Genomic DNA, 18246 nt, shown 5'->3' on the forward strand with positions numbered 1-18246 from the left:
TCATCCATGAAAACTCGCAATATTTCTTTTGAATTCTGTTGACCATGAGATGATTCTTTTAGTGAAAATATGATTCAGGGCGTTTGATATCATGTAGAGAAAAGTTTGGATTGCTGACAGTATTTTTTTCATTGTTCATATTTGGACAAATAACACATACAAATAGCACACGTATGAGATGCAGATTTTCCCTGAGACAGCCTCCTTCAACCCGCATAGCTGCCAAGGGCCTTGTGCTGGTCTGTGTAAAGATGAGGCTTTCTCCCAGCCACTTTCTACTGGAAATTTCTGTAGTATGCAGTCTAGCAAGTCAGTCAGAGTGCGTGGTTCGGAATCTTCCTGGAGTAGCTCATAACTTCTGACTTTAGAGGCAGGGAGATGTGACAGAGTCTGAGACCTGTGAGAAGGGGAGATCCCTGAGCCCAATTCAGTGGCATTCCTTCTCCGGGCTCTGTGCCCTTGTTTGGGTCAGTGCTAACATCCTCTGGTGTATGTTAAAGAAGCACTCACAGTTAACGAGTCAGGACATCACTGAGGGAGTCTCTCCCCTCACTAGGATCACACGACATCAGGAAGGGCCTGTTTTCTGGTAAATGGAACATGTTCAAGATGGGTTACCATCAGAGGTATCCAGGCTCTAAGATAAGTCAGAAGTTTGCAGTAAAATTTAAATCAAATAACATATATATATATATATATATATATTCACTTGCTCTATTAAAATCGATATTAACTTGTCCCTAGATTACACCTCAAACTACCCACTCTGCTGTGTTGTGGTTATTTTATCTTGCTCTTTTAATAAAAATATATCATGCACATTTAATATTCAACTGACTGGGCACCTTCTCCTTGTCAGCACTTGGAAAAGCAATGATGGTGAGCAGGTTGAATATTGTCAAGTAATAGGTATTTGGAATTGGCAGACTTCAGTCTTGCTAGTCAGCACCTGCTGCCTCTTCGGATTCGCTCGTAACCTGACTGAAGTAAGCCGGCTTGTCTGTCATTTCGGCTTGTGGAGTGGGTAAACTCTGCAGGTCTAGTCCACTATTTTCCAGAGTGAGGGCCTCTTCAGAGACCTATTGAATCAGAATCTCAGGAAAACCCCTGAGATTCTGTATGCTTTTCAAATTCAAGCATATCAAAATTTGAAAAATCCATGATTTAGGTAGTCCATGGTTCCTGATTTTCCCATAAGTATTAGGTAAGAAGAAATCCAGAGAGATTTTTTTTTTTAAAATACCTGATCTCTTACAAAGGAAAGAAAGCTTTTTTATTTGAGGAGCTCTAAATAAATGTCATTCAAAAATATCCCTGCCCTGACTTACCCAGTGTAAGAGGGTGTCCTTTCACATTAAGGCCCTACGTTTTCTGGAACCCTCTTTTACTGGGAATAGCACACTGAAATGATCTCGGCCATCAAAGCTTCCATTGGAATTAGCTTGACAGAGATCAGCAAGTCAGCCCTTTAGTGAAGTCCTGAAATGGTGATACCAGGACTAGTGAATTTTGGTGAGAATTACAGAAGGGTGAGTCAAGACCCTAGGGTATTCCTGGGTGAGGACAGACCCAGACCTCAGGTGAGGAAGGGTGATGGGAACTTTGGGTGAATTCCTACTGAGAATCAGGCTGTGGGCTACAAGCTTTATGTGTATTTTCTCTGAATCTTCACAGCTGTTACCTCCATTTACAGAGAAGGAAACTGAGCCTCTGAAAAGTTAACTTGCCCAAGATTTCATGGCCTGTAAGTGATAAACAAAACAAAATAAATAAAGTCAAAACCAAAATCTATACTTTTCTCACTTTACTTCCTGAAATTTGATGGTAGTGACTGGGGGTCTGTGTAATAAAGAGTCAGCACGAGGACACAGAACATAATGGGATGAGGTGCCCACAAAGCAGGGAGGTGGGAGGTGGAGAGACTTCACCCATGTCTAGCTCAGGTTGCCTAGGAGCCTCTTTCAATGACAAGCCCTTCCAGAGTGTTAATGTCTTCAGTTGCTCCTAAGAAATGATAAGCTCAAAACCTGATTAAGGAAGATTTTCTTACGGCAACAATAATAACAAAAGACATTTTCTCCCAGTCTTCAGTTGAAGAAGGTGAGCGCTCTGATGTTCAACTATAAATACTCCCCAGAGATTCGGAGAGTAGGTACAGCCATGTGATGCTGTGCATGTGACATTTTGCAGGCCAAACCAGAGGGCAGACCTAGGAACTGGGCTTTCTGGGAAGGGTGGTTCTGTGGTTATCTTCTCTGGTTATTTCCCCAGGCATCTGTAAATCAAAGAAACCCTCAAGTTAGAGATAGGTGCATCGCTAACTAAGGAATGCTGCTGTCCTCTCCAGGGAAGCGTCTGCACCTAATCACAGGCCACTTTCACTGGTTATTTTGTAAAAACCCTGACCTTGGGCCAGAGGTCACCCTGAGGTCTCTTCTCCCACTGTAGAACACAAGCAACCCTCCGCCTCTTGTCCAGTCAAGTACAAAAAGCAAATGGAGTTCAACAGTTGTTTAACTTGTTGCTGAAAACCTGATACAGGTTTCCCTCACTGTCTGGAAGTAGAGCCTTCCCATGGAACCTTTCGTAAGCCGAAATGGTATAGAGCGAATAAGCAATTACCTTAGGATACATCTTGCTAATAGATGCACAAGATAAATTGAGATAAAGCACAATACCTCACAGACTCCTTTCAAAGTGATGGCGACCTGATGTTGAGATGCTGTGTGGGTCCTGAGGAGCTTGATGGGGGGTCACCCCTGCTGCTCAGGTTTGCACTGCCTCTCTAACAGCTTGCTGCAAAAACAAACGCTGAGCGCTTTGTTCACTTTTTGCCTTTTTTTGTAAAAGCGAAAATTCTCTTGGGATTTCTTCCAGTTAGCCAAAAAAATAAACAAAAACAAAACAGGTACCAATGTAGGTCTTTCATAATAGTGAAATGCTCGAAGTGAACTTTCTCACCATCAGGGGTTACCTGTACCTGGCTGAGAGCTGCAGGCTGTGAACGATGTAAGACCTCCCTCGGGTATCACGGTTTTTTCCACATTAATCATCTTTAGCAAACAGCTCAGTACCAAAGGAACACACAACTCCAACCACGGCTTACAGAGTTTGGTGTTCTAGACCTGCCTTGTGGTATGGTCTGGTTTGCAGAACCTCTGAATGCTGTGCTTGTGACCTGATGAAAAACAAGGGAACACCATGTCAGCCAATAGCAGTGGGTGGACCTTTTTTTTTTTTAACATCTTTATTGGAGTATAATTGCTTTACAATGGTGTGTTAGTTTCTGCTTTATAACGAAGTGAATCAGTTATACATATACATATGTTCCCATATCTCTTCCCTCTTGCGTCTCCCTCCCTCCCACCCTCCCTATCCCACCCCTCTAGGTGGTAACAAAGCACGGAGCTGATCTCCCTGTGCCATGCGGTTGCTTCCCACTAGCTATCTATTTTACGTTTGGTAGTGTATATATGTCCATGCCACTCTCTCACTTTGTCACAGCTTACTCTTCCCCCTCCCCATATCCTCAAGTCCATTCTCTAGTAGGTCTGTGTCTTTATTCCCGTCTTACCCCTAGGTTCTTCATGACCTTTTTTTTTTTTCCTTAGATTCCATATATATGTGTTAGCATACGGTATTTGTTTTTCTCTTTCTGACTTACTTCACTCTGTATGACACACTCTAAGTCCATCCACCTCACTACAAATAACTCAACTTCGTTTCTTTTTATGGCTGAGTAATATTCCATTGTATATATGTGCCACATCTTCTTTATCCATTCACCTGATGATGGACACTTAGGTTGCTTCCATCTCCGGGCTATTGTAAATAGAGCTGCAATGAACATTTTGGTACATGACTCTTTTTGAATTATGGTTTTCTCAGGGTATATGCCCAGTAGTGGGATTGCTGGGTCGTATGGTAGTTCTACTTGTAGCTTTTTAAGGAACCTCCATACTGTTTTCCATAGTGGCTGTATCAATTTACATTCCCAGCAGCAGTGCAAGAGTGTTCCCTTTTCTCCACACCCTCTCCAGCATTTATTGTTTCTAGATTTTTTGATGATGGCCATTCTGACCAGTGTGAGATGATATCTCATTGTAGTTTTGATTTGCATTTCTCTAATGATTGTGCTTGTTGACAATCTGTATATGTTCTTTGGAGAAATATCTATTTAGGTCTTCTGCCCATTTTTGGATTGGGTTGTTTGTTTTTTTGATATTGAGCTGCATGAGCTGCTTGTATATTTTGGAGATTAATCCTTTTTCAGTTGCTTCATTTGCAAATATTTTCTCCCATTCTGAGGGTTGTATTTTGGTTCTTGTTTATGGTTTTCTTTGCTGTGCAAAAGCTTTGAAGTTTCATTAGGTCCCATTTGTTTATTTTTGTTTTTATTTCAATTTCTCTAGGGGGTGGGTCAAAAAGGATCTTGCTCTGATTTATGTCATAGAGTGTCCTGCCTATGTTTTCCTCTAAGAGTTTGATAGTTTCTGGCCTTACATTTAGATCTTTACTCCATTTTGAGCTTATTTTTGTGTATGGTGTTAGGGAGTGTTCTGATCTCATACTTTTACATGAACCTGTCCAGTTTTCCCAGCACCACTTATTGAAGAGGCTGTCTTTTCTCCACTCTATATTCCTGCCTCCTTTATCAAAGATAAGGTGACTATATGTGCGTGGGTTTATCTCTGGGCTTTCTATCCTGTTCCATTTATCTATATTTCTGTTTTTGTGCCAGTACCACACTGTCTTGATTACTGTAGCTTTGTAGTATAGTCTGAAGTCAGGGAGCCTGATTCCTCCAGCTCTATTTTTCGTTCTCAAGATTGCTTTTGCTATTCGGGGTCTTTTGTGTTTCCATACAAATTGTGAAATTTTTTGTTCCATTTCTGTGAAAAATGTGAGTGGTAGTTTGATAGGGATTGCATTGAACCTACAGATTGCTTTGGGTAGTAGAGTCATTTTCACAATGTTGATTCTTCCAATCCAAGAACATGGTATATCTCTCCATCTGTTTGTATCATCTTTAATTTCTTTTATCAGTGTCTTATAATTTTCTGCATACAGGTCTTTTGTCTCCTTAGGTAGGTTTATTCCTAGATATTTTATTCTTTTTGTTGCAGTGGACCTTGTTTTGATACTAAATGTACAATTCCCACCAGGACACCTGAGCTCCCTCATCTCGTCATGGAACAAATATATATTAAGCCTCTTCTATATGCCAGAAACTATGATAAGCCCCAGGAATGCAAAAATGAGGTAGACAGACTCAGTCCTTGCCCTCGTGGTTTCATAGGCCTCCTCGTCCTTGTGGAGGAGCCAGGTGGGTGACAGGCAAGGAGACTCAGGCTAGGTGCTGGGGAACCCTGCCTGGACAGGAATGTGATTTTCTTAGGTTTCAGTCCTCACTCCGTTGCACTATTACAAGGTCTTACCTTACATTTGTCACTTTGAAAAGTAAAGAATCAGTTATCCATTCCTTTCTGTGTTGAGCTTTATTGTAGAAATTTCATGAGCTGATACCTCAAAAGTGCTAGAACAGGAGAGAATGATATTAAAAATATATTGGTGAGGCTTCTAAGTCACCATTTTTCCTGTCTGTCCCACTGGATTCTGATACCATGATGGCAGGAACTATGTCTGTTCACCACTGAGTCCCTGGCATCTAGTACATAAACATGTGTTGGATTGAATTAAATGGCAAGCTATAAACAACATAAAATATGTTCATCATATTAGCTAGATTCTTATATTGGTGCAGTGTCATAGCTTAAAGATAACTTTACCTTCCTTTGACAGGTAATTACTAAGCACGTCTTCACTCATCACTGATTACTTTATAATACACAGCCTGTGAAAATTCCCATTTAAGCTTAAGTGTTAAATGGAATTTTTCCTCATATTTAAGTGCATTAGTGGGGCATTTACAGAGCTTAAGATGCTGCTGGCTGCCCATTTCCTTGGATGAGATCAAAGGTCTCAAATAAATGCAGCAGCAGACTCTATCTGTTGCTTTTAGCTGCCACCACATACTCAGTTCTTTTACTCTTTGGGGGGGCCTTTTTCATTTACTGTTATCAGTGGGATTACTGGGTAGTTCATCTGATTTCATTGTTAACATAGCAAAATACTTTTTACCTCCAGTGCTATTTTATGTTATAGGCATGATCTATAAATCTGCATTACCTTTTGGAATATAGATTTGCTAGAATTACTATACTTTTAGGATACACTAAAAAGTACCCTAATTTGAATTAGTTGAAAGTAACAATCAGATTGAATTTGTGAAAAATTTTTTAAAAAGGGAAGTTTTTCTTTCAAAAGAAAGAAAATTGCAGGAAAAAAAGATTTTATTTTCTTATTTTGAAATCTTTGACATAATTTAACTACTAACAACAAAGGATTTACCAAATAGACATCCTTTACTTTTTCGGGAAATAGAAAAAAAATTATCTCTAATTACCATATTAATGTGTTGCAAGCAAAAGAATGTTTAAGTACTGTAAAATAATGTATTTGCTTACTTCCTTTAAGCTCTCCCCCTGAAACCTATTTTGTGCTAGTGTGGTAAATCTCCTTTTTAAAATATGCAAATTTCATATTCCTAGGGAAAGAGCCCTGTATTATAGATTAGGAGACTTTGGTGCTACCTATTATTATTTCTACTGATTACTAATTGGGTAGTCTTGGGCAAATTAACTTCTTTGGGTCTTTTAAGATACGTGTGTCACCTAGAAATTCCTAAGGTTCCCATGATTCAATTATGAATGAATGAATTGTTCCTTAATCTTACTCTAAGTTTGCAATAACACAACCTGAACTTGATGCCACAGACTCTCTTAAGTTGTCATTTTGAATTTCTGTCATTTAAAAATGTGCCACACTTCTTGTATATGTTCTCTGTGTATCAAGTGAGATAATTTGAATTAAAACCTGGCTTTTAGCTGGTCTATTCTCCCATAGTGCCTGGGGACTGGGTGACCCCTCCCTGGAGGGGAGGCTGATCTTAATTTTTAAGGAATTGCTTTTAATATTTGACCACCTGAGAACTATGCAGTATATAGAAGAAATATAAGACCTAATGCTGTCCTTGGGAAGCAAGATGCATGAGAAATCGTCAAACATTTCAAAACAGTGTATGAGCTCTACTGGCTGACGTGCTAACATTATAGGACTTAGGAAGGTGGTCCAGGTGGGCTTGGAGCAGCCAGGGAGCGCTCTATGACAGGTGCTGAAGTAGGCCTGAATCTTGAAGGATGGGAAGACTTTCAATCTAAAGGAGTTCGAGGAAAGTCCAGTGCAGCAGATAAGAGTAACTCTTACGAGCAAACAGTCTACACGGCTGTGACATCAGAAAGTCTCTTCAGGAGACGGCCTGACTAGAGGATACGGGTGGAGGGCAGTGGGAAATGAACTTGGGTAGGCTAGCTAGTGCCAGATATGGAAAACCTTGACCAGTCTAACCTCAACAACTTTAATTCCACGATAGGATTTGCTAATTTAATGGGACATGCTTTCCTGTGCCAGTCAAACCTGTCCTAGTTATTATGAAAATGTTGAGGAAAACCCTCTGAGATAAGTGGAGAGACATTGTCCTTCCCTGCTTTTTAGCTTTGCAATCACTGATGTGAGGAAGGGGGAAGCCTTCCAAGTAGATGAATGTGCGGTCTCTAACATTTGCTCTTTAACATTCTTTTCTTCCCTCAATAAATCTGTGTTGTGAATGACAACGTGTAAGTCAGCCAGAGGAGAAACAGCCTATTGGATGACGGGCTTAAGTGAATCTTGCCTTATGCCCTAACGGTCAACATATGGGCTTCTGTCAGCCTGGAGTGGTAGGAATTTCCAAAGATACAGGCCCATCCAGAGAGAGAGAGAGAGTGAGAGAGAGCGAGAGAGTGACTGCCCTTTCTCCAGGTCCCTGAGGTGTGGGTCTGGGAACTATTAGCAAAAGCCCTTCATCCTCCTCCGCTGTCAGGAAGATGCATGTCAGGGGAGACAGAAGTGTTTTTGCACTGGGAACCCTGACTCCATCATTAATTTTATAGCTCTGGGGATGGGATGCTTGATTCTGTAATGTTCCCTCAGCATTGCTTCACCAAAGGTGCATTATGTGGCCCCAAACTTATGTGACTTAGAAACTCTGATTCTTCATTTTTTCCCCATGCATATGTGAGCTCTTGTGTGAATCAGGGTGAGGAAAACACCTGTGGGAGGAGAGAGGTCCATCTGGCTGGAACCCGCACCTTCCCATGGTTACAGACCGCCCGGATTTTACGGGCACTGACTCTAGGCAGATGATCCAATGACAGTGCGGTATGAAGATGATAGATGAAGGTTTGGGTCCGCTGAACCTGAGTCTGTACCACACTGTCTGGGGATTGGGATCTGTACCCAGGCAGGTCACATATCTGGGCACACTTCACAAACCTAAGGCAAAGGGAAGTCAGGGAGAAGAGCTTCCAACTTGTCACTTCTCTTAAGTGAACTGAGTAAATCAAAGTGTAGTAAGAAATAACATTATAAAGCAATATAAATGATCTTTTAAATAAACATGTTAAATCTGAAGCATCTAAATATGTGTTTATCCATTTAACATATCAATGTGGGAGACTAATATTAGGGCCATTACTCAAAAGTATTTTTTAACTTTCTCCTTTGAAGTATTTTTAGAGCCAGCCACACAGGCTTTGTAGATATTGTATGATGCAAATATTTGACCCATAAAGATCAATTTGGCATTTGGAAATGGCACAGAGAATCTTAGAATGAAGTCTGAGAAGAGCTAGGTAAGTGAGCAAGCTATGCCATTTCATTTTTGGTGAGATGCAAATTGGTGCTATAGGCTTTCCTGAACAGAGAGCTCAGCTTAGGGACGGCTCCTCCCAGAGTCTTCAGTCGTAGCCACATCAGCAACATATATTAGAACCAACTTGGGAGCACGCGTGTTTTGGAGATGTGCGTTCTGGTACTGCAAAGTATTTGGTCTGTCTCATTCCTCAAAAAGGTGCCAGGAATTCAACAGGAATATCAGTACAGGAAAAATGCAGGGTAAGCTACAAATACCACATTAACAAGCCTTGTTCACTTTCTCACAAGACTTCGGTGTCCTAATTGTCTACGGCATATCATGCATTGGAGGAAAAGGTCCCCTCCAAAGAGTTATATGTCAGGACCTTTGCAAGTTCTTCAGTTAATAAAATAATGAAGGGAGAGAACAGGAAATCTGCTAAAGCACTGATCACATACTGTTACACATGAGCCTGCTTTCTGGGGCCTGGCGGGACACGAGACCAAATCACAAGGTCAAGAGCTCCATCTCCAAATCCTGACCCTGCCACCTGCTTGCTGTGTGATCTCGGGCAAGTCACTTAACCCCTCTGACCTTCTGTTTCCTCATTTCCAAAACAGTGATGATAATAGTACCTACTTTATAAGCACTTATGAGAATTAAATGAGATAATACAGGCAAAGGCTTATCCCAGGGCCTGGCCTGTGTAAGTGCTCCACAAATATTGGCCCCAGTTATGAACAAAAAGGAGAGAAAGAGGATAAAAAAGAAGGTAGAGGGGGAAGAAAGAAAGAAGAGGGGAAAAAGAGAAGAAAAGAAAGGATGGAAGAACTTCAGCTCTCTCTGGCTTTGAAAATGTGAAAACTGGCTCTTCTGGTAGGTGTAGCTGGCTTTATTTCCCCAGGGCTCTTGTTATGGCCTAGGTGGGGTCATCAGATCATCTAATGAGTGACTCATTACTTAATAAGTTGGTACATTATTTAGAAAAAGAGATCTAAAAGTATATGTCGCAAATATTCAGAACTAAACAAGCAGCCAGGTCATAAAACTCAGTGGCTCCTTTTCATAAAGCACATGTGAGCGCTCTCTCTTTCTGTCTCTCACACACACATATATGCGTATAATCTTGTGTATATATATATATATATATATATATATATATATGTATAGTCTTGATTCTTTTTATTTCAAGAATAATGGTGATGGTGATGTTTTCTGTCTTGCAAAGGCTAATGGGAAGTCCTTATTATAATTTCAATACAGGAAGCAATACCAACAAGTTTTGTGTAGCTTCTGTACTCTGGCAAACTCTCTTTTCAGGGTTTTGAGGAAATGGCTCTATATTCTCCTCAAACGGCAGCAAGTGTCAAAACTGCCCTTCCTCCCTGCAGTCTGTCATCAGATCTAATGAGAGCCAAACCCCAAAGCAGGGCCAGTTTGTAGTCCTTCACTAAGCAGCCTCGTCCTCCCCTCGGCTGGCCCATCCTGGCGCCGCTGATCCCTCAGAGGGGCCGTTGCTGCTCCGGGCTGCGACCCCACAGCGTTCTCATATCAGTGGCTCTCAACCTTCAAAAACCCATCTCACATTTTCTTCTGGGCCTTCATTATGCCCTGTTTGGGCAGCCAGTGGAGAGTGGTAGGTTCAGATTCATCGTGAATTCCAGCATTGTGTAGCTGAACACTGAACCGCTGAGAAGGCTCAGTGCCAGAGTCTTTGTCTCCTTTTCTGAAGCCACTTCCTAGTTAAGCTCTTGCCAGCGGCCGTCACTTCGCTCCTCTCAGAGTTCGGATGGTGCTGAGACCACTCCACTGAACACCCTTCTCTTCAGCTGGAGTCTAGTTAGTTCAGTTTGCTGCATTTGGGGGACAAAGCCCACCAGGACCATTAGTCCAGGCTGAGTTAGACCACACGATTCGACCTCCTCAGGCTTGCAAGCCGCCAGGGAAAGACCACGGAGTTCGATGTCAGTAAAAGGCCCACAGCCTGGTTCAGGAATGAGACATTTGGCCTCCCTGTCCTGGCCCCTGTGCCCCATAGCCGCAAAGGGGATAAAGAATTCTAATTGCATGGTAATGTATCTATATTCTGATAAATGCATGTCAGTGGAAGTGAGGAATGCTTATTGATGTGCAGGGCTTATGAACAAAACACATAAAAGGTAAAAACTCAGTTGCCTCTGAGATGGCAGGTGAGAGCACTTTTCACACAACCCCTAGGGGTCTCATTCACACCCAAGGCTTCAGTTGCCACCTCTGCCAAAGATTTCGTAATCGGCATCTCCATCCTGACCTCTCTCCTGAGTCCCAGAGAGGATTTTCAGTGACCATTCCTACCTGTATGGCACACAGTCACAGCCAGCTCAACACGCTGAAAACTAAGCTCGTTATCTTCCCCCAAAGCCTGCCTCTCCCAGGTGTCCCCCACCTCAGGGAATGTCCCCCGCGTAAACCCCGGCACTCCCGCCAGAAGCCTGGGAGCACCTCTCCACTCTCCTCAACCTCTCAGCCGCTTGTCCAGTCAGTCACCACGTCCTGAGGTGCAGCCTTCTCAGCTTCCCTCGAGTCCGTTAAGCTCTCCCATTGCCACTACCACTGTCTCCATCCAGGCCACATCGTGTCCTGCCCAGAGTCCTTTATTGGTTTCTAACTGGTCTCCTGGCCTTCACCCTGGCCCCCTTCAATCCAGTCACCCATAGTGATTCTTCTGAAATACAAGTCAAACCATGTCTCCCTTTTGTGTAATAACTCTCAATAGCATTCCTCTGCCCTTGGTTAAAACGTAAACCCCTTGGCCCGTGACACAAGGCCTTTCACAGGCAGCTTCTGCCCACCTCACTGGCTCATCTCCTGCCACCGCCCGCTTTGAGCACTACGCTCCAGCTGCGGTGAACACTTTTCCGCTAAGTCTTCGCGTCTGTGGCCTTAGCTGCTGCCTCCTGTTCCTCTTCCTCATTCCCTTCCCCCTTCTCTTCTTGTTATTGAAATATAAAATGCATCCGGCAAAGGGCATGTACCACGTGCGTACAGCTAAGCGAACTGTCTCAAATGAGCACCCCCAGGTAACATGCGCCCAGATCAGGACCCTGAAGAGATCAGTACCCCAGAAGCCTCCTTCAGGCCCCTTTTCACTACCTCCCCAAGAGATATCACTACCCTGACTTCTAATGGCACAGACTAGTTTTCCCCACTTTTGCACTTTATATAAATGAAAACTTACACAACGTTATCATCTAACTCCTGCTGTATAGCAAACCACCGATCAACGGAATGGCCTGAAATCACCTTAAAGTTCCACCTTCAGCTTCATCAGTCCTTGCAGCTCTGCTCTTTTGTCCACTTCATCAGCAAGCTTCTTGCAAACTGCCCACACTCTGTCATCACCTGGCCTCTCCTCCTGTTCACTCTTCAATCCACTGCACCCATCCGTATTGTTCCACTGAAGCTGCTCTCATCAAAAGGCACGAGTTACCTCCTTATTGTTGAACCAGATGAACAGTTTTCAGTCTTTTCCTACTTGACACGCCCCACCATCCAACTCACACTTTAATTCAGTGGGTCACCAAGTCCTAGGGATTCTTCCTCTTCAACCCATCCTGTATTTGTCCTACTTCTGTCTCCACTCATTATCTCTTGCCTGGACTAATCCAACAGCCTCAAGATACCTCTCTGCCCCAAGCTACTCTTCCAGATTTATCATTGCAACATATTTTTCCCTGAATAGAAATCTGGCTGGCTCACCACCCACCATGGAATAAAATCCAAATTGCAGCAAGGCAGGAAGACTCTTTGACCTGTTGCTCCAACCTCTCTTTCCATGCTTTTTGCCTAACACACACCCTCTGCCTCGGCCACGTTGAATCTGCACAGTCTCTTGTGTATTTGACCTCTGAATTTCTGCTGGGAGGTTCTCTCTCGCCAGAAATGCCTGTCACCCCATTCTCCCCTTCAAATCTTCTATCTATCCTTCACCTCATATCTGTAATGCCACCTCCTCTACAAAACCATTAACAGCTCCTTTTCTGATCCTGTTTTCTACTATTATTACTAATAAATATCATTATTATAATATGCTTGGCTTACCCCCCTAGAACATAAACTCCTTGAGGCAGGCAGGATCTTTGCTTTGTTCACTGATACAGCAGCCCAAGCTCCCAGAACTGTGCCTAGCACATAGTAGGCACTCTTGTTAAATACTTGTTAAGTGAATGAATGGTTAACATTTATTGAGCACTTATTATGCCGGGAGCTTCCAGGCAGAATCTCATTCAGTCCCCACCACAGCCCTATGAGGAAGGAACTGTTCTTATCCCAGTTTTGCATAGGAAGAAACTGAAGCTTAATGAGATTAAGTAACGTGCCCAAGGTCACACAGTTGATACATGGTAAAGCTAGGATTTGAACCCTGATTTGTCCAAGCCCTAAATAACCTCTCTCTACTGTCTTGAGCTTTGCAGCGGTGTTTTTCACAAAACTCTACCGTTGGCTACAGTAGGTCTTCAGCAAATGGAGCAGTTATCTTGAAGTAGTGGAAATAACTCTTTACATATTTATCTCTTCATTATATCATGAGTTCCCTGAGAATAGGAAGTGAATCCTAATTATTTTATTTCCTCATGGCCACCGCCAGAAACCCCAGGTAGCCGCACAGTGTCTCACACATGTTTGCGTTCGCTAAATGTTTACTGAATTAAGTAAAGGAGTCTGCTGTTAAGAGAGGCAGCATGTGGCAGCCAGTCCTTTTTGCACAGTCAGGGATTCTGAGTACTGTCCCGATGGCTGCCCCGAATCCAGGCCCAGCTGCTGTCTCTTCCAACGCTTTGCTTCTTCAGCACACGATGTAGGCTCAGGGCCATCCCTGGCTAACCCACCCGCCACCCTGACTCCGGCCCTTTGCCGTCCTTCCTGTCCTTATGAAATTGCCGTGCCTGTCTTCCTGCTGTCAGTGGTCTGATCACGCAGAGCAAGTCCTGCCCCCCCTACCCCTCTTCTTGACCCCATGCCCTGCTTGAACCTGGCTGCTTCCTTGGTCATTCTTGACAGGCAGCTCAACATGACATTTATATAGATAATTGGAACACAAGGTGGAATGTGATAAGCACAGAGTCACGAGGCACTGGAGGAGCTATGAAGAGGGAAAAATTCCTAGTTAAATGATGGAGGAATGGAAAATGAAGCCACTGTCTTTTTCATCCCGATAAAAGGTGTTTTTGTTTTGTTTTGTTTTGTTTTTAATAAAGTTTAGGTTTGTTGGTTATTTAGGATTGTCAATTGCAAGTGATAGAAACTTGAGTGCTTTAAGCTGAAAGGTGAAATTTACTATAAGGATACAGTCTCTCGAGGTATCCAAAGGTTGGAATGCAGCCAGACCTCAGAGAGAAATGTCCAGAAAACAGTCCAGGGTCTGGGCAGCATTCTCTTTCCACGTCTTATCCTCACTGTCTCTGTACATCTGCCTCGTTCTCATCTCTCTGTGATGTCTTCTCGTCCACAGACCTCATCATGGTACATGGCTGCCAATGGCTGCTGTGTTTATACATGGAATTTGTACTAACTGTTCCCATCAGAACCACAAATCCTCAGGGAAATCTACCTCACTGGCCCGGCTCGAGTCCGGTGCTCACCCCTGGCCCAGTCACCTGCTGCCAAGAGAGCAGGGTCACGTTGTTCACCATGGCTGCCAGGCGCCCTGCTCTGTGCAGAAAGGATCATTGTAAGCTGAGCAGACTCTCTAAAAATGTCCATTACAATTGGTTCTGTTACCAGATGAGGCTCTTGTAAAAGAACTCTGGGTGCCTCCTCAAGAAAAGAACAATTAAGAGGCTTCCTAGGGCTTCCCTGGTGGCGCAGTGGTTGAGAGTCCGCCTGCCGGTGCAGAGGACGCAGGTTCGTGCCCCGGTCTGGGAAGATCCCACATGCCGCGGAGCGGCTGGGCCCGTGAGCCATGGCCGCTGAGCCTGCGCGTCCAGAGCCTGTGCTCCGCAACGGGAAAGGCCACAACAGTGAGAGGCCCGCGTACCACAAAAAAAAAAAAAAAAAAAAAAAAAGGAGGCTTCCTAGCTTTGAGATTCTTTGAGAAACAAATACATAAATATGAATTGCCAAACAGCAAGCATCATCCTAATTAACTAAGACAATGTCCACTAGTCATTTCTAACAGGCTTTTCATACCAGTTTTGTTTATCAAAGACCTAGAATCCTGGCTTCAACCAGGTGTCTCACACACATCTAGATGACCCACTAGACCAAAGCATGGAAGATAAACCAGGCTGGGCATTGCTCCCTCCTCAAGGCCTTACACAAATGATGCCCACACCTGCCCTTCGGCAACCAGAGTTCTCTTGTCTTTCTAATAAGCCAGTGTAATCAAGTCTGGGGAGACAAAATCCCCACCGTTGGAGGGTTCCATGCCCCAACAAATTCCAACAGAGCTAACTTTGACCACTGCTTCCTTAATGTGATTTAAGACTGGGAGAGAGAGGACTAGTACGGCTCCTTCTTTCATCCTGATCTGGCCTATCCAACTTAGAAGTGGGAATGCTGGAGTCAGGACGTCCAAGGCAGCTCCAAAGCTTCATGTCCATTCTTCCTGGACAGGGTGCTCACTGCTGTTGCCCCCAGGGTTGACACGTGCTCCGTGGGTCCACAGAATTGGTGGCACAGCCCCGGGATGTGGTGAGGTGGCATCAGGGCCCCGTCCTGGAGGATGACAACGTAACTCTTCCTCTCGAAGCATACTGTGTTCCACCCACACCATTTCAGTGACACCTCCTGGCTTGTCTTCCAGGCTCCCCGGGTACAGCAGGCCGTGTGTGCAACCTGACTTCCCGAGGCATGGACAGCTGCGAAGTCATGTGCTGTGGGAGAGGCTATGACACCTCCCGCGTCACCCGGATGACCAAGTGCGAGTGTAAGTTCCACTGGTGCTGTGCTGTGCGCTGCCAGGACTGCCTGGAGGCCCTGGATGTGCACACGTGCAAGGCCCCGAAGAGCCCCGACTGGGCGGCTCCCACATGACCCCAGCGGAGGTCCCCATCCACCTTCCCTCCCACAAGGACTCCATTGGATCTGCAAGGATGCTGGGCTCTTGGGTTCCCTCTGGGAGATGTTTCCTTAGGCACGTGGCCTTTATCTCTACGGAAGCCTCTTCCCGCTCCCTGGGGGCCCAGGACGGGGCCCACACGCTGCACATTAAGCATGCCCTATTTTCTCCGACTGCCGGCATCCTGAGGCGTGTCTCTTCCTGGTCGCGACGGGCTGTTAGAGGGGGGAGGGGTGGTGGGCCCAGACCACTGTCTCTACCCACCTAGACATTTCCTCTTCTAGAACAGTTGGCCAGAGGGAAAAAGAGTGTCTCAAAGGAGCTTCCTCTGTGTTTTCCAACAAATGTTCACAGTTAAGAAATTCCATACTTCTGTCCGGAGGGTGAAATATAGAAAGGAGGATAAACCCCTACTGAATTAACTTTAATTCTTGAAAAGACCAAGCAAGGCTTTTGCCTGATCAAGTGATTTTCACAGCCACCACCTCTGGGGTGATTGGTAATTGGCTGGAGAAAAATGGCTTTCAATAAACTTTAGGTTTCAAATGCACGCATTTCAAGGCGTTTGTTGCCATATTAAAATCTGATGTGACAAGGTGGGTCTGTCGTCCTTTGGTACAGTTTGGAGTCTGTGCAACAGCAAAAGCCTCAGAAAGTGATTGCTTTGCAGTCCTGTCCACTCAATATAAAGAACTTTTTAGGGAATGAGATCACTTAGAATCTGAAGGGAATTTAAAAGAAAACTGATGATCTGGCAGTATTCTGTAACTGTTGGGTGAAGATGGAGGAAAATAACCTAGTGAGTGGAATGTCAGAAAGCACATCTGTACAGATAAGGGGGAAGGAGGGGAATGAAATTCCTACCTGGTGTGATGCTTGTGGCCCATGGAATTCTGTAACTGAAATGGCTTTAAGAATGAAAACTTTGGGGATGACAAGACCAGGGAACCAAAATGCTGACAGAGAGGTTTCCAGAGCGAGGTCACGCCTGGACAGCTCAAACCATAAGTGGACAACTAAAAGAAGTCGGCCGTGTGCGCAAAGGGGCATCAACTAGTTCCTGTCACCCTTCAAGCACGTTGTAAAGATCTGTCATATTTAATTGTGTTCATTTGACGCTTACAAGATGACAAGATACCATAGCCTAAAGCAAATAACACATAGCCTTGCTTATAAAGTTGGTAACCCTAGTGTATTATATTGCAAACAAATTGTAACTTGGAGACTATATTTAAGGGACCCAGCTGTAATTATGGGAACATCGATATGCAAATTGTGGCTGGCTTCTGCCCTAAACTGAAAGATGACATCCAAGGAAAATGGAGAGGCTGCCTGCCCCATTTTATCAGATGAAAGATGTATCAGATGAAAGAAAGGTGAAATACCCGAAGGTACTCCTCATTCCCCCCCTCCAGTTAGGTTCTAGTTCTAAATGTGATCTCTTCACAGAGCTACATTAACTAACAGGATGATTCATTACGGGCATCTGGTGTCAAATTACTGATGCTTGCTTACCCTTTGATACTTCGGCCTTCTGGTTCTCTATACTTGATTTAGAGCAGGACATTTACACCAAGCCTCTTGGAAATCAACCCTCCGGAGTGCTTTGTCATAATGATATTTGCCTCCTAGCTTTCTTTAAAATGACAGAATTCATCTCTTTTCACTCACTCCCAAACCCTAAAATTAATTGTCTAATTTTTCCAAAGTGGCTCTTCCTTCTTTTTATTCTAAGGATTCAGAGGGTGGGAGGATGGAGTGTGGTGGTGGCTGCTCTGAGCCCAGTGTGGGTCTGGGAGCGGGGAGGGGGGGTGAGTGGGAGGCCGAACAGGTGAGCTCAGTCTTAGTTACACTAAAGCTTGCTGTGGGAGGATGGAGGGACTTTCTTGGGGGTCCCAAAGCCATCAGCCCCCCTTCCTGCTGGATGAACTGTGAACTCATAAATCCATGGATATATTTAGACATGGAAAGGATCTTAGAGGACATCTTAGCTCCCCTCAGCCTGTATCTGGGGAAACTGAGACCAAGAGAAGTGAAAGTATCTGTACAAATACCAGCCGTTACCCTGATACTCCCACAAACAGGACCACACTCTAAGAGTCTTCAAGAAAGTTAAGCACTTTATCTATTAAATGAAACTAGTTTGTCTCAGAATTAACTTGGTGGATTCTAAGCAATTTTAGTATCTTGAGAGGATGTTCATTGTTTGTTTGTTTGTTTATCCCTGGCATGCTTAGATCTGACTTTCTTCTTATGCTGAAATGCATCCTTCCTGATAAGGAGCAAGGGGACAAGGCATGTCCATGTCCCCTTGCTCATACACTGCCTCTTGCTGCATAAATTGTCCTATTTTGTAAGAGAGACTATGGCAGCCATCTCCAGTGGCAGTAGATGAAGCCACTGTGGAGAGTAA

General features: G+C 44.1%; 1 protein-coding gene across 1 annotated transcript in view; it reads left to right on the forward strand.

The window, feature by feature from the left end:
- WNT2 (Wnt family member 2) overlaps positions 1 to 15846 on the forward strand; it is a 44142-nt gene extending 28296 nt beyond the window's left edge. Inside the window, exon 5 of the mRNA XM_022582614.3 lies at positions 15579 to 15846. Coding sequence (XP_022438322.1) covers positions 15579 to 15808 — 230 coding nt within the window. The 3' untranslated portion in view covers positions 15809 to 15846. The remainder of the gene's footprint in view (positions 1 to 15578) is intronic.
- Positions 15847 to 18246: the final 2400 nt, after the last annotated feature.

The sequence above is a fragment of the Delphinapterus leucas genome, chromosome 9 (genome assembly GCF_059928025.1).
Source record: "Delphinapterus leucas isolate spDelLeu-1000000601 "Yukka" chromosome 9, BTC_Dleu_Yukka2, whole genome shotgun sequence".
NCBI classification, from domain to species: Eukaryota; Metazoa; Chordata; class Mammalia; order Artiodactyla; family Monodontidae; genus Delphinapterus; species Delphinapterus leucas.